The sequence below is a fragment of the Lipotes vexillifer genome, unplaced genomic scaffold (genome assembly GCF_000442215.2).
Source record: "Lipotes vexillifer unplaced genomic scaffold, Lipotes_vexillifer_v1.1 scaffold1021, whole genome shotgun sequence".
In the NCBI taxonomy this organism is placed as follows: Eukaryota; Metazoa; Chordata; class Mammalia; order Artiodactyla; family Lipotidae; genus Lipotes; species Lipotes vexillifer.
In genome coordinates this window covers 192,627-215,490 of record NW_006790222.1, presented here as the reverse complement: position 1 = coordinate 215,490, position 22,864 = coordinate 192,627, and the positions used below count along the sequence as shown (strand labels likewise).

General features: G+C 36.0%; 1 protein-coding gene across 1 annotated transcript in view; it reads left to right on the top strand.

Moving 5' to 3' along the window:
* CNTN1 (contactin 1) overlaps positions 1-22,864 on the top strand; it is a 164,411-nt gene that overhangs the window by 120,710 nt on the left and 20,837 nt on the right. The window contains exons 19-20 of the mRNA XM_007463263.1: positions 878-990; positions 1,769-1,925. Of these exons, the coding sequence (XP_007463325.1) occupies positions 878-990; positions 1,769-1,925 (270 nt within the window). The remainder of the gene's footprint in view (positions 1-877; positions 991-1,768; positions 1,926-22,864) is intronic.

Here is a 22,864-nt window from a genome sequence, read left to right as displayed (position 1 = left end):
GGAAGTTGCACATATATGTCTAGAGGTCGAGAGAGATGAGCTTGAGATAAAATTGTGTGTACTCAAAACCATGGGCCCAGGTGTAAGGTTTAGGGAAGATTCATATATAGAGGAGAGAAGTGTGCTCAGGATCAAGTCCTAAGTCATTCCACCAGTTGGAAACTGGGCAGAGGACATGGAGCTAGCAAAGGATGATTAATGAGAAGGAACAACCTGACAGATAGGAGGAAAGATTATAAGAGACTATGAAACTTAAGAAAAGATATTCAAGAAAGAATTGGAAGGTCAACTCTGTGAAATACTGCAAGGATGTTAAGTTTTAAAAGAATAAAAAAGTGACATTAGATTTGGCCAAGTGGAGATGATTGATTACCTTGAAAACAGAAGTTTCAAAAGACTGGTGGAGGGGCTTTCCTGGTGGCGCAGTGGTTGAGAGTCTGCCTGCCGATGTAGGGGACACGGGTCCGTGACCCGGTCCGGGAAGATCCCACATACTGCGGAGCGGCTGGGCCCGTGAGCCATGGCCACTGAGCCTGCGCGTCTGGAGCCTGTGCTCCACAATGGGAGAGGCCACAACAGTGAGAGGCCCGTGTACCGCAAAAAAAAAAAAAAAGACTGGTGGAGAGAGACATCCAAATGAAGGTTGATGAGACGAGAATAAGAGATCATTTTATTACCTACCTCCCAGGGTCCCAGTGCATTAAATGAACCCATGGATGTAAAGTGCATACCATAGTGCCAGGCAAACAGTACAAACATCAGAATTAGCCATTGTTGTTGTCACATCATTATCAGTATTATAATTCCCGATGTGATACAGCTTGCAGAATTGAAATTGGATATGGTGACTATCAGTTGCATGTTATTACTTTCACAGCTCCAAGCCAGCCTCCAAGGATCATCAGTTCCATAAGGTCTGGTTCACGCTACATAATCACCTGGGATCATGTGGTTGCACTATCAAATGAATCCACAGTGACAGGATATAAGGTATATAAAAGATTACTAGATTATTTCCCACACAAGCTTCATTCTTACAAAGAGTGACTGATGTTTGGTTTTTTGTTTTGCCAAAACCCATCCAGCTCTCTCTTATTGTAGTGTGAAGCAGAATCAGATGACATGATAAATTTTGAAATGAGAGAAGATCTTCAGTGAATTCTAGAAAAATACTATCTCAAATGAGCAAGATAGAATAACTGCGAGTTGTTAGAATAATTAGTGTTTAAAAAAGAGAGAAAGAAAGAATCCATTTTTGTTTGACAATGATTAAGATAGTGTCGCCAAGCACACAGTGAATTCTTTGATGTATGAGGTACCCTCTGTAAATGAACAAAAATGGAAAAAAGGTTATTTCTATATATTCTCTATATCACACTATCACATTTTTCAGTCAACACTAACTTTTAGAAACAGTGTGAAAAAATTTTAATTACTAGGCATTTTTTAGACTAATTTAATATGTTGAAAGAGCCCTCATTCTTTACCTTTTTCATAAAAAGATACATTCTTTCTCTCTATTTTGGTAATTTCAAAAAATAAAATTTAGATGCTTAAGATGCATCCTCTTGGATCACCCTAAAAATAGATGAAATCAATTTCTGTGAATTAAAAATAACATGAATTTTCCAGCTAGTATTACACACAGCTCCCTAAGATTTTTTTTTTAATTAATAAAAGTATAAGCATTTTTATTCTGGTTTTAATGTTAGGGCATTGACTCCTTATTACCAATTTATTAAATATACATACTTTGAAACTTTTAAAGGTACTCTATAGACCTGATGGCCAGCATGATGGCAAGCTGTATTCAACTCATAAACACTCCATAGAAGTCCCAATCCCCAGGGATGGAGAATATGTTGTAGAGGTTCGTGCACACAGTGATGGAGGAGATGGAGTGGTGTCTCAAGTCAAAATTTCAGGTAAGCCAATCATTTAAGGCACATTTTAATTAAGTACTCATAAGTTCTAGGCCCATATGACTTCTCAAGGGTAAATGTGGGACTGATATTCACACTAATATCAGTATCATTTGTAAGTAGATTTGAAATGGTAAGGATGCCCTGAAACTTGAAACGTCTCCCTTTATGAGTCACAGAAGTATATTTGCAACCTATCAGATACCTATTGGTTATTATCTGGACAGCAAAGCACAATTAAAATACCATAATGCATTAAAATGGTACATAATACTAGATCATTAGATAATAATATCCAAACTTCTCTTATATCAAAAGGAAATTCACTGGACAACTATCAGTATTCTTCTCGCCCCCTTTTCTTTATCTTACACATATTAATATAAGATAGAAAGACAGTAGGTGATAGTTCCTTCCTTTACCAGTATGTCTATTTGTCTCAGTATAGCTATTCCTTTTCTGCAGACTCTAATTATTTCTCACAGCACTGGTTAATTTGAAATAAATATTTAAGGCAGTTATTTCTTCCCGTAGAACTCTACTAATTTTTAAAATTTTGATATTTTCTCTCACTCTGTATGCATGGTATAGTTTAATTATACTGAATTAAAATTGAGGTCATTTTGAGAATTTTATGAGACTATGAAGTGCTAGAAGATGTTAAATCAAAGATGGCCATAATTGATTTAGAATAAAATTTGGTGATTTATAGCTAAATAGATGACTGTTACATATGAACCTAAAATAAAAATCCTTTAAAAAATTCCAGTGTTTTTTGTCCAATCATGGTTATGCAAAGAAACTGTTGAATTAACATTAGGAAATGTCAGATGTTAGGTGAATAGTACTATTATAGACTTTTAAAAAATATGTTTGGATTTATTTGCAAATTATTTAAATTATTTGTAGTGAGAAAGCATGTAAATACAAATGGAAATTTTAGGTTTTCTTATAAATTCAAATTATTTACACTGAAAACACTTTTAGTTTAGACATTATTATTATGTCTTTTTAGAAAATCGTGAAAATATGAAAGGAAAAGAAAATAGTCATATTCCAAACACTTTAACTGCTTAACTAATGTTCAGTGGAATTTACTTTTAGTTACCCTATATACATATATAATTTCATGTGTTGGCTTCTATTGAATATATCGTGTCATATCCAAATTTTATCAATTATGTTTTATGAACATCCCCCATGTCATTGAAAACTTTATGCATTTTATTTAAAATTATACATAATATTCTCTCAAACAAATGTGCAATAGTTATCTACCCATTTCATAAATACTATTTTGAGTGCATTTTTATAAATATTTCTGCAGTTTAAATTTAAATACTCTTTCTGCAGGTTAAATTTAAACAATAAGTTAAAGAGTTTTACTTCTATATTTCAAAATTTATTTTAAAATATTTATCAACTTATATTCCTATTATCATTGTGTATGAGTACTAATGTTGCACCACTCCAACATTAGTCTCTTTCTTTTAAGTCATCACTACTTTAATAGGAGAAAATGGCATCTTTTTATTTTTGAAACTTTTTCTAAATTTTGAACTTTGATAACACACAGCTTCAATAGTTTCACACTTAGCAGGGCTGTTTCACAAAAGGAAATGAGAGGCAAATGTGGACATTATTTTGAGGGTGGTAAAATGCAAACGAACTAAGTAAAGTACTTTTGAACACTGACCTTCCCTGTCTAAAAGCCAGCTGTGGCACACTGTTGCTCTCTTCATTTTTACCCTTGATTCATTCCTAATGCAAAGCAGAACATAGTTTCTGGAATTTATAGAAGTTCTTAGCAGGGACAGATGCTGTAGCAGTGACAGTAGCATTAGTACAGTTATAACTAGTGGTGTGCTGGTAAATGTTAAACAATTGACTCTCCTGGGTAGGAGGAAGCCCTGGTTTATAGTGTTTGCCAATTTTTGTGATGTAAATATTTCATCATGTCCGATTTCAAGCTTCTCATATGATGTCACTAAATGTGGAGTTGGAAAGAGGTGGTTAGGAGCACACTGTGAGAATTGTCACCATACAGACGCAATAGGCATAACCTCAAGAGCATTGATGACAATTAAAACGTAGTAAATAATTAGGAAGTGAAGAGACTGAATATTTACTACCTTTGTTTTTTGGGGTTTTTTTGTTGTTTTTTGTTTGTTTGTTTTTGCGGTACGCAGTCCTCTCACTGCTGTGGCCTCTCCCGTTACGGAGCACAGGCTCCGGACGCGCAGGCTCAGCGGCCACGGCTCACGGGCCCAGCCGCTCTGCAGCATGTGGGATCTTCCCGGACCGGGGCATGAACCTGTGTCCCCTGCATAGGCAGGCGGACCCTCAACCACTGCGCCACCAGAGAAGCCCTACCTTTGTTTTAAACTTTTTCATTTCACTAATAAGTTTACATAATTTCAATTTTAATAACAGTGTTTTCAACAGCTCACTCTTAAACTTCCTTAAAATGTAATGGTTGCCTTTTGGAAGGTAGTATGGACCAGCTGCAGCACACCAAGTTTATAGTCTGATTGCCCAGTGTAAACAGCCCATGTGCAGAAGACACAGAATATGATTTTTTAGAAACCTCAAACATAGTTTTCTTTTTTTGCTAAGTAATGGAAAATATTCTTATTAATGCAGAATTTCTATTATTTATCTCAATCTGACCATAACTGTACCAAAAAAACCCCCAAAACAACTGTAGAATTGACATTAGGAAATGTCAGATGTTTGGTCAATAGCACCATTCTAGAATTTTATCATTTAAGTTTGGATTTATTTTCAAATTGTTTAAATTATTTGTAGTGAGAAAAGCATTTAAATACAGATGAAAATTTTAAGCTTTCTCATAAGTTTAAAAGACTCCCAGTACTTTCCTTTGTTTCAGTTTTCATGCCTAAAATATTTAGCCATGAATATAAACACTGCTACATTTTCATATTTGTATGCATTATGCTGTCCATTCATTCATTCATTCATTCAACAAATATACATTAAATGCCTAAAATATGTGAGGCATAGTTTATATACTTAAAATGTACTACCATTTATATATTTCCACATGCCTTCGAGTCCACATCACAATCATTCCTCGCTGGCTCTATTACAATTCTAAATATTTTTTAGGCTTCCAGTTTTGACTTCCTATAGTCCATTCCCTATGCAGCAGCCAGACTGATCCTTTCAAACATGTCAAATCATATAACTTTCCTCTCAGAAAGATATCCTATAAAATGAAATCTAAATTCCTCACCACCTACCTTTATAATCTGGCCCTGCCAAACTCTCTCCCCTCAGTTAATTGATTTCACCCTTGGTCCATTGACCTCTTTTTGCTTCTTGAACATACCAACATTATTCGTATTACCTTTAACCACCTGTACTTTTTCTTGCTGCTGCCTGGGATTCTCTGGATCTTGGCACAGAAGGTCATTCTTGTCATTTTTGTTTCTGCTCAGATGTCACCTTCTCAATGAAGAATTATTATACAGCCATCAATGTAAGATAGCCCTCTACTCCAATGTTTTGTCATATCATGTCACTTTTTAAATTTATTCATAATATTTATAGCTATTTAGAATTATCTTATTGTTATACTGTTTATTGTCTATCTTTATCTTTACTTGAATGTAAGCTCTGAGGAGGCAAGATCTTGCCTGCCCTTGTTCAACCCTTGAATCCCCAGCACTCAGAGGACATATCTGGCACATAACAGGGTTTTAGCAAATAATTCTTGAATGAATTCATGATTTCTGTATAGAGGAAGAATAATTTGGCAACTTAAACTATAATTTAGATGTCTAGAATGTTGATATGCTTTCCCATTGGGTACATGATTTACATTATGATATACTCATCCACAAGTTTGATTCTTACAAAGATTAAGACTTAGAGATATTCTAGAAAATTTATTAGACATGGTAATCTGTAACTCCACTTATCTCTGACCTGAACACTGTCAGCTGCTGTCTTAATAAATTGTTCCCTATCAGATGTTTATAGTTCACAGTGAGGCAAACATAATACTGTAAATGTTTCATCACAAACATACTATGTCTAATACATTCTATATTGTCTTTTAAGAATCTTTTGTTTTTATAGATCATTGTGAGTTAAATTAAGAATCTGGTGAAGATAGCTACAATATTCTAAATATAAATTTTAATAAATTAATTTAGCTTATGACATATTCACTTACAAATGTTAGAATATAGATTAACAAGGATCTTTGGTCATAAATAAATGTCCACAGAGAAGCGTGTATTTCATTACTAATGTGTGAATGTGCATATTTTGAGCTTTTATTTTTCTTTTAGTTTTAAACACACTATAGCTATCTTAGTCAAATGAAGACTTTCAAGGACATTTTAGAGTCTGGACTTCTTCCTGAGGGCAAAAAGTAGTCATTTGAAATCTTTAAGGTGGGAGTAATATGATAAGATATTTTCACTTGAAAAATCACTTTCGTGATTATGGAAAATATATATAGTAGGGGAGTAAGATATAAGGAGATGAATTACAAGGTTATTGTCATAGAAGGATTAAGATGATGATGGTCTGGACTGGAAAGAGGGTAGTGGTAAAGTCTAGGGTAGGTTCTAAAAGAACAAGGCATCTTTTCCACTTGATTTAAAGGTACTATATATTTATTTTGTTGACTTCATGTCTCCGAATAAATCTGTAATTTATCCTGATGTCACCATAGATGATGTAATCTAAACATTTAACCTACTATTTTTGGTAACTCCAAGCTATTAAGTTAAGCTATATATATAAAACCAAAGCCACTGACTTCAACACTGATGAAAAACACATTTTTTTTCACTTTGTCCTTTCTTCCCAGTAGCAGAAGACAAAGGGCTAGTAAATCAGTCTTTAGATGGAACCTTTAGATGTTTGATTCCATTACTCACATGATCCTTTCTCCATTACCCATGTAAGTAGTGTAGTATAAAAGGAACAAGAGGATAGTCAGAATGTTTAGATTTAATTCATGCTTTATGAAATTAAAATTCATAAAGAATTAATGTCAGCAATTTTGAAAAATATCCTTGGTAAGCATTTTCAAAAACCAAAAATAGTTTGAGCATCTAATTTTGTACAATAGCCTGTATATACAAGGAGAGGGTAATATGCATGGTGGTCTTAGGTTTACTTTATCCTGCCTTCTTTAATGACAGGATGCTATATAATTAAGTGATCCCCAAATCTGTAACTTTGTAAATGTCCTGTATCATTTGGAAAAATAGATTTCCATAAGTAAATTAACTACTAACCTAAAATTTTGGAATGGTATATTATATGACAATAATGTTACAGCTGCATGCCATTCTTATAGGTCCATCATCATAACTTTAAAGTCTTGTATTTGTAATTATGACACAATCAGATATTATCATTCAGGAAATGCTATCACCCTAACTATTTTGAAATTACCAAATATTTTGTTTTACTTTGCTACATGTTGTGTGGGATTCAAGAGTTTAAGAGGGTGAATTCAACCCATGTATTTCTAGGCTGACAAGTAGCTTACATTTAAAATTACCTCTAAAATATAAATTCCTTTTATTACCATTCAGTCCTGACTACACACTTAAAACCTTTCCAACTGTAAAGCAGTACTTGGCATTCCTCGTTTTACAAAAAAACATGAAAGAGAACGAGAAGTTATCTGAACAAACTAATATTTTTTCACATTTCTAAATTTGACTTAGAACAGTGACTCACTGCCTTGATTATTGTTAATGTAGTTCTATGAATGACTCAGGGTTGTTCCAGCAGTTGATGGACAGGGCTAGGAACTCCCAGCAAAGGGAGTTCTCAGAGGTTTACTTACCCTTCAGAAGCTTTGAGCAGTAGTTCTAGAAGTGGATTTTGCCACTTTGTCAGGCCATGGATGGCATTTCTGCATCTAAATTAACTCAGGTTCTCCTGAATCTTCCCCAATGGTTTTTTTAGCTACTAGTAAATTCACACAACAGTCCCAACATAATTTGTTCATTTACTTAGATTCAGACATAATTTGATAGGAAAATTAATCAGTGGAATACTTTATAAAAATAGAAGGGAAAATTAAAAATAATACTCCAAGATTTACTTACTACCAAAATAATTTTGTTTTATAAAATTTGGTCTTAGTCTCTAAAGCTATACTTTAGTGTTACAATGTGCAAATAGTATTTTCCTCTGGTAAATAAACCTTACTCTTAAAATATGCCATGAACGGCCTTGAATGGCCATGATTCCATGAACGGCCTTGATTCCATCTTAGACTCATCTCATACCCTTCTCCTCTCATTTTAACTCTCTCCCTCATCCTGTCCTTAAAGGTTTTTGTCAGAAGTTTGTACCTTATTCTATGTTCAATGGGAAAACATTGAGAAGCCTTTAGGAGACGAGTGATGCAATCTGATTCAAGATCATTTTTGCTATAGTGCAGAAAATAAATTGGAGTGGAACAAAAGGGGAATTGGTGGGGCTGGTGAGAAAAGAGAAAGCCTGAAACCCAATCAGCACAAGCAGATTCTTCTTCAGAAAGAATCGATATATAGAATAGTTACTTTTTTCTTGCTCTGCAAAGCAAAGCAAATTACAAGATCTTTTTGAGGATAAATGACTAAAGAAGATATTACATACTATTCAGAGGGTAAAAATGTACATTTTAGAATGTTTCTTGTAAAAATTTTCAGGTGGAATATAAAAGTTAGAGATAAAAATATTATAAAAGTATTCATAGGCTTGCTGGAGGAAAATGTCTAGACCATCTTGTTCAACTCCTTCCCAAGGGCTGGAATTCTCTGCAGGACATTGATGACTTATGCTCTCTCAACATCAGCTTAAACACTGTTGGTGATGAGGAGGGAATTCACCCATTTTACAAGCAGCCCTTAGACTATCAATAGCTTTAATCAACAGATTACAGATCTCTGATCAATTCTATAATGATTGAACTAGTTTCCAATAAAATCAGGATCGACCCACACATACTATAAAATTCTTTCCTCTCTCTCAGTGAAAGATGGTGCAGCTTTCAGGAAAAATGAAACCTCTCTGGATAATTTAATTTAGAGTCTTAAAAATGAAAACCTTTTATAAGAACTGTGAGAATGAATGTCTGCTGGCTTTAAGAAAAACAAAGTAGTTGAAAGGAACCCCCACTGGTGTTCCATCTGCTTGCAGTCCCAAAGTAGGGGATCCACAGATGAATCCCAAAGGCAATGGCACCACCTTCCTTTGATATCAGCTGAGGCCCACAGTCCTGCCTACCACAGCCAGAGCAGCAGTGGCTTCTGCTTTTCTAGGACCTCCCAGTTCACCCCCCTAGTGCCTCTCAGTGACAAGAGAATCTAGGAAATATTGTTTTCACATTTTTACCCCAGAGATAGTCAAGAGGTCATAGGAAACAAGAGGAATGGTGCTGAAATTCCAAGAAAAATACATCCTTCTCCAAAAATAAGTAGGTTTACATCAAAACTAACAAGAAGAACCAAGCTAAATTTGGATTTTTAGGGAAAGTTAAATTAAATAAAAGAGAGAAAATAAATATGTTTTAACTTCTAAACTGACTTCATGATATAGAAATTCATATTATTAGAAGCACCATTAAAATTATAGGATAAGAGAAGCTGCAGATATTAAAGCTATATCATGAAAATATCTAAAAGGGAGATTTGCCCAAGATATGGAAAATAATGATTAATATCACCTGATCCCTAGGACTCACAGATAACAATGTGGCTACTATATTTAGTCACTCCCCATATTTCATTTTTCAGTATTATGATAACATCTTAATGGATATTATTGTATACAGACCTTTTTTCTGAATTTCCAAGTTTTTCTTAGAAAAGATTCCTAGAAGTGGAAATACAGGATTAAAGGGCAGAACCTTTCAAAGACTTGGCAAACACTTGACAATTGTCAAATTGCCATCCAAATAGCGAGGCCCACATTTTATCATTAAACAAGTCTTCTTTTTACTAGCATTTTGCTATTCAAAAATTTTTCATTAATTAAGCAAAGATATTATCTCATAATTTTTATTATTTAATTACTATTGCAATGAATATATTATGCTTAATAGCTACTTAGTTTCAGTTCTATGAAGTTCTGTTTATATTCTTTTTTTGTTTACTATTAATTACTTTCTTTAAATTGTTATGACCAATTTATAAAGCAAGATTTTTAATATTTTCATGCCATATTTGTAGCAAATATTTTTCAAACTTGTATTTAAATGTTATTGACACTAGATTGATATGTTTTATTTTTATTTTTTATTTTTATTTTATTTTTTTTTTGTGGTACATGGGCCTCTCACTGTTGTGGCCTCTCCCATTGTGGAGAACAGGCTCCAGACGTGCAGGCTCAGTGGCCATGGCTCACGGGCCCAGCCGCTCCGTGACATGTGGGATCTTCCCGGACCGGACCACGAACCCGTGTCCCCTGCATCGGCAGGTGGAATCTCAACCACTGCGCCACCAGGGAAGCTGGATATGTTTAATTTTTAAGCAAAATAATGAACAGTTATAAAAATTCTCAAATATTTAATGCACATAAACAAGAAGTAATAGAATAATAGATACAATGTAAATTTATTTATATGAAGTTCAAAAAGAATATAATAAAGCAACCTTTAAAGAGGTACATATATGACCTGTAAAACATCCCCCAAAAGAGAATGATTAACACAAAATTCAGCACAGTGTTGTGAGGGGCAATCAGGAAGAAGCTTATAGGATGTTAACAATGTTATCAATATTTGTTTGCCTGCTGATAAGTATACAGGTGTTTTCTGTTGTTTTTAAATAGTATTTTTAAAAATACTAATTTACATAATTTATTTCAAAGTGGTAAGACTAAAAGGATTTGACGAAATTGAAGAGTGGAGAAAGACTATTGAATTTGGTATTTTATAGGTCTGTATTAGTTGGCTAGGCCTGCCATAACAAAGTATCACAGACTGGTTTAAACAACAGAAATGTATTTTCTTTCAATTCTGAAGACTGAAGTCTGAGATGAAGGTGTTGGCAGGTTTGGCTTCTTTGGAGTCCTCTCTTTTTGGCTTGTAGATGGCCATTTTCTCCCTCTGTCCTCATATGGTCTTCCGTCTGTGTAGGTCTGTGTTCTAATTTCCCTTTCTTATAAGAACACCAATCATATTGGACTAGAGCCCACCCCAATAACCTATTTTAACTTAATTACCTCTTTAAAGACTCTGTCTCCCAATACAGTTGCATTATGAGGTACTAAGGATTAGGGCTTCAACATATGAATTTTCTGGGGTAAAATTCAGCCCATAATAAAATCATTGGTAATTTCAAGAGAAAAACTTCCATAAAATAGTGTGGGTGAAAGTCTTATTTCTCTAAGTAAACCACACAGAACTTACATGCTATAGGGAGGAGGTAAAATCAATCTGTTGATATATAACATTTTGTCAGATAGAGATAATATATGAAGAAAATAAAGCAGAGGCAGGTGGGTAAGGAGGGATGGAAGAGGGCTAGAGCCTATGTTTTCTTTTTCTTTTTTGTCCCATGGAAAGGCATTTTATTTTAAACATAGCAGTGTGTACATGTCAATCCCAAACTCCCAGTCTATCTCTCCCCTCTGCCCTTCTCCCCTGGTAACCATACATTCATTCTCTAAATTTGTGAGTCTGTTCCTGTTTTGTAAATAAGCTCATTTGTATATATATATTTTTAGATTCTGTGTATAAGTGATATCATATGATATTTGTCTTTCTCTGTCTGACTTACTTCATTTAGTATGATAATCTCCAGGTCCATCCAGGTTGCTGCAAATGGCATTATTTCATTCTTTTTAATGGTTGAGTAATATTCCATGGTATATATGTACCACAACTTCTTTACCCATTCATCTGTTGATGGACGTTTAGGTTGCTTCCATGTCTTGGCTATTGTAAACAGTGCTGTAATAGACGTTAGGGTACATGTATCCTTTCAAAACATGTTTTTCAATAAAAGTGGCAGGAAAAACCTGCTCTGATGGGGTAACAGTGGAAAAGAAAATCAAATGAAGTGAGGAAATTATCCATGCAATCTTCTGGAAAGAAAAGTATTTCTACAAGAACACATTAAAAAGCCCCAAGCAAGGAGTAGGTTTGAATGTTCATTGTTCCAGCAAGGAGACCAGTGTGACTGGAGCCGAGAAAGCCATGGGGAGAGTGGGCACAATGAGTCTGGAGAGGTAGATAGGACCTGAATCATAACAAGGTTAAGGACTTTAGAATTTACTCTAAATGTGACAAGAAACTATCGAAGTATTTTAAAATGTGGACTGATATGATCAGATTTATATTATACAAGTTGTACGTTTGCGATTCTTTGGAAGGAAGTAGAAATCCTGTGAATTGTGGGGAAAATCTCTGTAAATATCAGAAAATAAGGAGGACAGGAAATAGCAGCCAAAAGGTGATAGTCCAAGTAAGAGATGAAGTCAGCTTTGACTAGCGTGGTCACAGTAGAAGAAGTGAGAAATAGTTATAGTCAGTATTTATTTGGAAGAAGACCTAACAATATTTTCTGATGATAAGGGGTATGAAAAAGGAGTTGGCATAACTCTTAGGAATTTAGATTAACCAGTGGAATCATCTACTTAAATGGCCAATAGAATATCTACTTAACAGAATCATCTACTGAAAATAGATCACTGGAGAAAATAATTAGGAGTTCAAATTTTGGCATGCTAGCTCATGCTACATCTATTAGACATCCAGGTGTATATAGATTTTTAAAAAATTATCTAGAAAAACTGAGAATCCAGCTGAGATCGGATAATAAATTTGTCAGAGAACCACTTGGCATAATTGTATAAGTATCTACAACCCATACCAGTCTGATACAGAAATAGAGATAGCAGATTGTTGTTGGTGTTACCCAAAGTTATTGTTAATATAATAGGAGGTCAAGGGGAAAAAAGGATTCATTACTTTTAGTTAAAGAAAAATTTAAATAGCTGGACAGAGAGTTTGTATCTATTAGAATATTTTCAGCTGTCAGTAACAAACTCTCAACTCAAAATTGCTTGAGAGATAGGTAGGCATTATGTCTTTCGTGAAATCAGTGTCTCAAACATATAATCAAGGACCAGTTTCCCCTCCCCTCTCCCCAGCTTTCTCTACTTGGGAGGTCTCAGAATCAGGTTCATTCTAAGGCTCATCTAAGGCTCTCTGTGGTTGCAAGATGGCTGCCACAGTGCTAGGAATTATTACAAAGAGGCCTGATGATGTCCAAGAAAGAAGGGGTCTCTCTCTTTTGAAACTCTATTCTTAAAATGAATGACCTTTCCCAGAAGGCGCTCAGAAAATCTTTCCCATATTGTGTAGAACTGAGTCACAAGTCTACCCTTAAATAAATAATATGGCATTTTCATGATTGCTCAATGTGATAAAATTTACCACAAATCTGAGGATGGAAAAATCTTCCTTGAGGAATGAACATCTGAGCAAAAAATGGAGACTGTATTCACAAGGAAGCAAAGAGAAAAAGATTTCTGCTTAATATTAAAAGTTAAATAGCGAGGTAAATAAACGTGGATGTAGGAAAAGGAAGAAGAAACTAGGTCAAAGGCAACTTCATAAAAATGCAGAAGAAGAGAGAAGAAAGTTATAGGAAGGATAGAAAGTTAGCTTCAAAAACAGAAAATTTAGGCAGGATTATTTTTTATTTAGGTAATAAACGGTGATCACCAACATGGATCCTGAGACTAAAACAAAGATTTATGATGTCAAACAAGTAACCAAAGAGTATGTCAATAAACTAAGTTGAGAGAACTCTAATCCAAAGTCAGTAAACACAAGCTTATCCTTAAAATTATATATTTGTCACTACCACTGTTAAAGAACATGTAAGTAGGTAAATAGGCATAGGAACAGTTTAAGTTATTACTATCACAGGAGAACTCTATATGTCTTTGCTTTGTTTTGCATTTTAGATTATATACTCCACAATACTTAAATCGGTGAGACAATCCCTTCCCCTTAAGAGCTGCATTTGGTGGTATTTTCTACATTTAGGAAATTATACTAGGAGGGTGGAATCTGGAAAGAATACTGTTGATGTAACTAAAATTGGAACCTAGCTTAAGAAGGGATTTCCATATGTAATAAGTTCTTTCTGAAACAGTCGTAAATTAAGGAATTTAACATTTTTGAAGAATGTAAGTGCATTGAAGAAGTTTCAGAAAATGAATCAATGGTAACTTCAAAATGGGCTTTCTTTTTCTGAATTTTGGGTATCAGCAAACTTACAGTCTTACTAAATAGTAATCTGTTTATTTTACCTTGTTTGCATAATACCAAGTTTTGTGGAATATAAAGTTTCAACAAATATTATAATGGGTCATATTATGCATCAATAAATTAGTCATAAGATGGGTAATCTTGTGCAATGGTATATCTTAAATGTATAGTTTTAATTATTAGTAAACTCAATTTTGCATTTTATGAATGTTTATATATTGGTGGCTTAAAATAGCACATTAAGATATCTGTTCTGTACACTCAAATGGGTTGGAAATATTCTATGATCCTAAGGAAGGAATATTAGGATAAAGGTACCTCCCTCAAATTATAAGATATTACTTTAGGGGAATCAGGAAGATGGTGGAAGAGTAGGATGCGGAGATCACCTTCCTCCCCACAGATACACCAGAAATACATCTACACATGGAACAACTCCTACAGAACACCTACTGAACGCTGGCAGAAGATCTCAGACCTTCCGAAAGGCAAGAACCACCCCCACGTACCAGGGTAGGGCAAAACAAAAAAGAATAAACAGAGACAAAAGAATAGGGACAGGACCTGCACCAGTGGGAGGGAGCTGTGAAGGAGGAAAAGTTTCCACACACTAGGAAGCCCCTTCGCAGGCGGAGACTGCAGGTGGCGGAGGGGGAAAGCTTCGGAGCCATGCAGGAGAGCACAGCCACAGGGGTGAAGAGGGCAAAGCAGATTCCTGCACAGAGGATTGGTGCCGACCAGCACTCACCAGCCCAAGAGGCTTGTCTGCCCACCCACAGGGTCGGGTGGGTCTGGGAGCTGAAGCTCGGGCTTCGGAGCTTAGATCCCAGGGAGAGGACTGGGGTTGGCAGCATGAACACAGCCTGCAGGGGGTTAGCGCACCACCGAAAGGGAGTCTGGTGTGCAAGGAGAGGGGATTAAGAGCGCAGCTTAAAGGAGCTCCAGAGACGGGTGCGAGTCACGGCTAACAGGGCGGACCCCAGAGACAGGCATGAGACACTAAGGCTGTTGCTGCCGCCACCAAGAAGCCTGTGGGTGAGCACAGGTCACTATCCACACCTCCCTTCCGGGGAGCCTGTGGAGCCCGCCACTGCCAGAGTCCCGGGATCCAGGGACAACTTCCCCGGGAGAACGCATGGTGCGCCTCAGGCTGGTGCAACGTCCCTCCGGCCTCTGCCGCGGAAGGCACGCCACGCATCCGCACCCCTCCCTCCCCCCCCACCCCCGGCCTGAGTGAGTCAGAGTCCCTGAAGCAGCTGCTCCTTAACCCCGTCCTGTCTGAGTGAAGAACAGATGCCCTCCGGCGATCCACACGCAGAGGCAGGGCCAAATCCAAATCTGAGCCCCAGGAGCTGTGCGAACAAAGAAGAGAAAGGGAAATCTTTCCCAGCAGCCTCAGAAGCAGCGGATTAAAGCTCAACAATCAACTTGATGTACCCTGTATCTGCGGAATACATGAATAGACAATGAATCATCCCAAATTGAGGAGGTGGACTTTGAGAGCAAGATTTATTATTTTTTCCTCTTTTTGTGAGTGTGTATGTGTATGCTTCTGTGTGAGATTTTTTCTGTATAGCTTTGCTGTCACCATTTGTCCTAGGGTTCTATCCGTCTGTTTTATGTTTGTTTGTTTTTTCTTTAAAAAAAAAATTGTTTTCTTAATAATTATTTTTTATTTTAATAACTTTATTTTATCTTTAATTTATTTTATCCTCTTTCCTTTCTTTCCTCCTTCCTTCCCTCCCTCCCTCCTTCCTTCCTTCCTTCTTCCCTTCCTTCCTTCCATCCTTCCCTCCCTCCCTCCTTCCCTTCTTTGTTTCCTTCTTTCTTTCTTTCTTTCTTCTTTTTCTCCCTTTGATTCTGAGCCGTGTAGATGAAAGGCTCTTGATGCTGCAGCAAGGAGTCAGGGCTGTGCCTCTGAGGTGGGAGAGCGAACTTCAGGACACTGGTCCACAAGTGACCTCCCAGCTCCACATAATATCAAATGGCGAAAATCTCCCAGAGATCTCGATCTCAACACCAGCACCCAGCTTCACTCAATGAACAGCAAGCTACAGTGCTGGACACCCTATGCCAAACAACTAGCAAGACAGGAACACAACCCCACCCATTACCAGAGAGGCTGCCTAAAATCATAATAAGTCTGCAGACACCTCAAAACACAGCACCAGACATGGACCTGCCCACCAGAAATACAAGATCCAGCCTCATCCACCAGAACACAGGCACTAGTCCCCCCCATCAGGAAGCCTACACAACCCACTGAACCAACTTTAGCCATTGGGAACAGACACCAAAAACAACAGGAACTACAAACCTGCAGCCTGCAAAAAGGAGACCCCAAACACAGTAAGATAAGCAAAATGAGAAGACAGAAAAACACACAGCAGAAGAAGGAGCAAGATAAAAACCCACCAGACCTAAGAAATGAAGAGGAAATAGGCAGTCTACCTGAAAAATAATTTAGAATAATGATAGTAAAGATGATCCAAAATCTTGGAAATAGAATAGACAAAATGCAAGAAACATTTAACAAGGACCTAGAAGAACTAAAAATGAAACAAACAATGATGAACAACACAATAAATGAAATTAAAAATACTCTAGATGGGATCAATAGCAGAATAACTGAGGCAGAAGAATGGATAAGTGACCGGGAAGATAAAATAGTGGAAATAACTACTGCAGAGCAGAAAAAAGAAAAAAACAATGAAAAGAACTGAGGACAGTCTCAGAGACCTCTGGGACAACATTAAATGCACCAACATTCAAATTATAGTGCTTTCAGAAGAAGAAGAGTAAAAGAAAGGGACTGAGAAAATATTTGAAGACATTATAGTTGAAAACTTCCCTAATATGGGAAAGGAAATAGTTAATCAAGTCCAGGAAGCACATAGAGTCCCATACAGGATAAATCCAAGGAGAAACACGCCAAGATACATATTAATCAAACTGTCAAAAATTAAATACAAAGAAAACATATTAAAAGCAGTAAGGGAAAAACTACAAATAACACACAAGGGAATGCCAATAAGGTTAACAGCTGATCTTTCAGCAGAAATTCTGCAAGCCAGAAGGGACTGGCAGGACATACTTAAAGTGATGAAGGGGAAAAACCTACAACCAAGATTACTCTACCCAGCAAGGATCTCATTCAGATTTGATGGAGAAATTAAAACCTTTACAGACAAGCAAAAGCTGAGAGAGTTCAGCACCATAAAACCAGCTTTACAACAAATGCTAAAGAACCTTCTCTAGGCAAGAAACACAAGAGAAGGAAAAGACCTACAATAACAAACCCAAAACAAGTAAGAAAATGGGAATAAGAACATACATATTGATCATTACATTAAATATAAATAGATTAATGCTGCCACCAAAAGGTACAGACTGGCTGAATGGATACAAAAACAAGACCCATATATATGCTGTCTACAAGAGACCCACTTCAGACCTAGAGACACATACAGACTGAAAGTGAGGGGATGGAAAAAGATATTTCATGCAAATGGAAATCAGAAGAAAGCTGGAGTAGCAATTCTCATATCAGACAAAATAGACTTTAAAATAAAGACTATTAGAAGAGACAAAGAAGGACACTACATAATGATCAAGGGATCGATCCAAGAAGATATAACAATTGTAAATATTTATGAACCCAACATAGGAGCACCTCAATACTTAAGGCAAATACTAACAGCCACAAAAGGGGAAATCGACAGTAACACATTCAGAGTAGGGGACTTAACACCCCACTTTCACCAATGGACAGATCATCCAAAATAAAAATAAATAAGGAAACACAAGCTTTAAATGATACATTAAACAAGATGGACTTAATTGATATTTATAGGACATTCCATTCAAAAACAACAGAAAACACATTTTTCTCAAGTGCTCATGGAACATCCTCCAGGAAAGATCATATCTTGGGTCACAAATCAAGCCTTGGTAAATTTAAAAAAATTGAAATTGTATCAAGTATCTTTTCCAACCACAACGTTATGAGACTAGATATCAATTAAAGGAAAAGATCTGTAAAAAATACAAACACATGAAGGCTAAACAATATACTACTTAATAACGAAGTGATCACTGAAGAAATGAAAGAGGAAATCAAAAAATACCTAGAAACAAATGACAATGGAGACACAATGACCCAAAACCTATGGGATGCAGCAAAAGCAATTCTAAGAGGGAAGTTTATAGCAATAAAATCCTGCCTTAAGAAATAGGAAACATCTCGAATAAACAACCTAACCTTGCACCTAAAGCAATTAGAGAAAGAAGAACAAAAATAAAACCCAGAGTTAGCAGAAGGAAAGAAATCATAAAGATTAGATCAGATATAAATGAAAAAGAATTGAAGGAAATGATAAAAAAGATCAATAAAACTAAAAGCTGTTTCTTTGAGAAGATAAACAAAATTGATAAACCATTAGCCAGACTCATCAAGTAAAAAAGGGAGAAGACTCAAATCAATAGAATTAGAAATGAAAAAGGAGAAGTAACAACTGACACTGCAGAAATACCAAAGATCATGAGAGATTACTCCAAGCAACTCCATGCCAATAAAATGGACAACCTGGAAGAAATGGACAAATTCTTAGAAAAGCACAACCTGTCAAGACTGAATCAGGAAGAAATAGAAAATATGAACAGACCAATCACAAGCACTGAAATTGAAACTGTGATTAAAAATCTAACAACAAACAAAAGCCCAGGACCAGATGGCTTCACAGGTGAATTCTACCAAGCATTTAGAGAAGAGCTAACACCTATTCTTCTCAAACTCTTCCAAAATGTAGCAGAGGGAGGAATACTCCCAAACTCATTATACAAGGCCACCATCACCCTGATACCCAAACCAGACAAGGATGTCACAGAGAAAGAAAACTACAGGTCAATATCACTGATGAATATAGATGCAAAAATCCTCAACAAAATACTAGGGAGCAGAATCCAACAGCACATTAAAAGGATCATACACCATGATCAAGTGGGGTTTATTCCAGGAATGCAAGGATTCTTCAATATACGCAAATCTATCAATGTGATTAATCATATTAACAAATTGAAGGAGAAAAACCATATGATCATCTCAATAGATGCAGAGAAAGCTTTTGACAAAATTCAACACCGATTTATGATAAAAACCCAGCAGAAAGTAGGTGTAGAGGGAACTTTCCTCAATATAATAAAGGCCGTATATGACAAGCCCACAGCCAACATCATCCTCAATGGCGAAAAACTGAAAGCATTTCCACTAATGTCAGGAACAAGACAAGGGTGCCCACTCTCACCACTCTTATTCAACATAGTTTTGGAAGTTTTAGCCACAGCAATCAGAGAAGAAAAGGAAATAAAAGGAATCCAAATCGGAAAAGAAGAAGTAAAGCTGTCACTGTTTGCAGATGACATGATACTATACATAGAGAATCCTAAAGATGCTACCAGAAAACTACTAGAGCTAATCAATGAACTTGGTAAAGTAGCAGGATACAAAATTAATGCACAGAAATCTCTGGCATTCCTATATACTAACGATGAAAAATCTGAAAGTGAAATCAAGAAAACACTCCCATTTACCATTGCAACAAAAAGAATAAAATATCTAGGAATAAACCTACCTAAGGAGACAAAAGGCCTGTATGCAGAAAATTATAAGACACTGATGAAAGAAATTAAAGATGATACAAACAGATGGAGAGATATACCATGTTCTTGGATTGGACAAATCAACATTGTGAAAATGAACCTAGTACCCAAAGCAATCTACAGATTCAAGGCAATCCCTATCAAACTACCACTGGTATTTTTCACAGAACTAGAGCAAAAAATTTTACAATTTGCATGGAAACACAAAAGACCCCGAATAGCCAAAGCAATCTTGAGAATGGAAAACAGAGCTGGAGGAATGAGGCTCCCTGACTTCAGACTATACTACAAAGCTACAGTAATCAAGACAGTATGGTACTGGCACAAAAACAGAAGGATAGATCAATGGAACAGGATAGAAAGCCCAGAGATAAACCCACGCACATATGGTCACCTTATCTTTGATAAAGGAGGCAGGTATGTAAAGTGGAGAAAAGACAGTCTCTTCAATAAGTGGTGCTGGGAAGACTGGACAGCTAGATATAAATGTATGAGATTAGATCACTCCCTAACACCATACACAAAAATAAGCTCAAAATGGATTAAAGACCTAAATGTAAGGCCAGAAACTATCAAACTCTTAGAGGAAAACATAGGCAGAATACTCTATGACATAATTCACAGCAAGATCCTTTTTGACCCACCTCCTAGAGAAATGGAAATAAAAACAAAAATAAACAAACGGGACCTAATGAAACTTAAAACCTTTTGCACAGCAAAGGAAACCATAAACAAGACCAAAAGACAACCCTCAGAATGGGAGAAAATATTTGCAAATGAAGCAACTGACAAAGGGTTAATCTCCAAAATTTACAAGCAGCTCATGCAGCTCAATAACGAAAAAACAAACAACCTAGTCCAAAAATGGGCAGAAGACCTAAATAGACATTTCTCCAAAGAAGATATACAGACTGCCAACAAACACATGAAAGAATGCTCAACTTCATTAATCATTAGAGAAATGCAAATCAAAACTACAATGAGATATCATCTCACACCAGTCAGAATGGCCATCATCAAAAAATCTAGAAACAATAAATGCTGGAGAAGGTGTGGAGAAAAGGGAACACTCTTGCACTGCTGGTAGGAATGTGAATGGGTACAGCCACTATGGAGAACAGTATGGAGATTCCTTATAAAACTACAAATAGAACTACCATATGACCCAGCAATCCCACTGCTGGGCATATAGCTTGAGAAAACCATAATTCAAAAAGAGTCATGTACCAAAATGTTCATTGCACCTCTATTTACCATAGCCAGGACATGGAAACAACCTAAGTGTCCATCATCAGGTGAATGAATAAAAAAGATGTGGCACATATATACAATGGAATATTACCCAGCCATAAAAAGAAACAAAATTGAGCTATTTGTAATGAGGTCGATGGACCTAGAGTGTGTCATACAGAGTGAAGCAAGTCAGAAAGAGAAAGACAAATACCGTATGCTAACATTATATATATATATATATTTTTTTTTTTTATTTATATATACATATGGAATTTAAGAAAAAAAAATGTCATGAAGAACCTAGGGGTAAGACAAGAATGAAGACACAGACCTACTAGAGAATGGACTTGAGGATATGGGGAGGAGGAAGGGTAAGCTGTGACAAAGCGAGAGAGTGGCATGTACATATACACACTACCAAACGTAAAATAGATCGCTAGTGGGAAGCAGCCGCAGAGCACAGGGAGAACAGCTCGGTGCTTTGTGACCACCTAGAGGGGTGGGATAGGGAGGGTGGGAGGGAGGGAGATTCAAGAGGGAAGAGATATGGGAACATATGTATATGTATAACTGATTCACTTTGTTATAAAGCAGAAACTAGCACATCATTGTAAAGGAATTATACTCCAATAAAGATGTAAAAAAAAAAAATAATAAAAAATAAAAAAAGATTAAAAAAATTTTAAAAAAGATATTACTTTATATTCTCTCCTGAAAGAAGTGCAACAAATAAGTGAATTAAAATAATTATATTATCTTAAAATGATATATACATCAACCATTAAAGTACTATTTCAAAATTAATTTTCCTATGAAAAATTATAGGCTCTGTTGAAATTTGTAACCTTCTTAGGAATATATAGAGGCAATTGTCTGTGCTGAGAAAGAGAGTTGGGTTTTATATTTTCTCTCCTGAGGTTTGACACTTACTCACTGTAACATAAATCTGAAAACCATTTAGAAAAGAAAATGAGCTTGTTATTTTTAAAAATAAAATCCTGCAAAATTCTCACAAATAGAACAGGAAACCTTTAATGCTCCAATAAGAGGGAATATAACTCTTAAACTGGCAAGTCATATATCAACATATTAAAATGGTCCATTTGATACTACATTAGGGACCAACTTTAGTGATTGATGAAAGAATGTTTAGATCTCAAAGTACTTCTCATAGTTGAGTACGGCTAAAAGCCAGATTCTTTGGAAGGTTATTCACAGTATAAAAGCAATGTAATGAAGCAAATGACATTCCAAGGGCACTTTCTATGCAAAATGAGCCAGATAAAGAGAAAATAAATCATTTGGAACATAATCCAAGAGTATAAATTTCTCCATCCAGTAGTCTTTCTTTTACAACTTATCACTCCAGGCAGACCCTGAATAATTGCCTCTCATCTCTAAAGCAAATCGCCAGCCTTTCTCACGTGGCCGTGAGAAGCAGAAAGATGGAAGGTTGTTTGTTGTAGGTTACAGAGGACTTAGGAAGAGTCAAGGATACTGTAGATTACAAAGGAGTAGTGCAACAAGACACTTAGCCCAAAGTCATTGCCTCAAAGTCTACATACACCTGGAAGTTCTGAAATCTTTGAATATCAACATGTGTGGAGATGATCCTTCCAATGTCCTGGCCTTTTAATTCCTGTTTCTTGATGATCTTGCCCTCTGCCTGCCTCAGCCACCCACCCATGATTACAGTCCAGACACGGCTTCACAGACTTGAATGTGAATTACAACTTGAGTGGTCCCTGGATCTTGACTGAGAAATAATTTATAAAAAATTTTA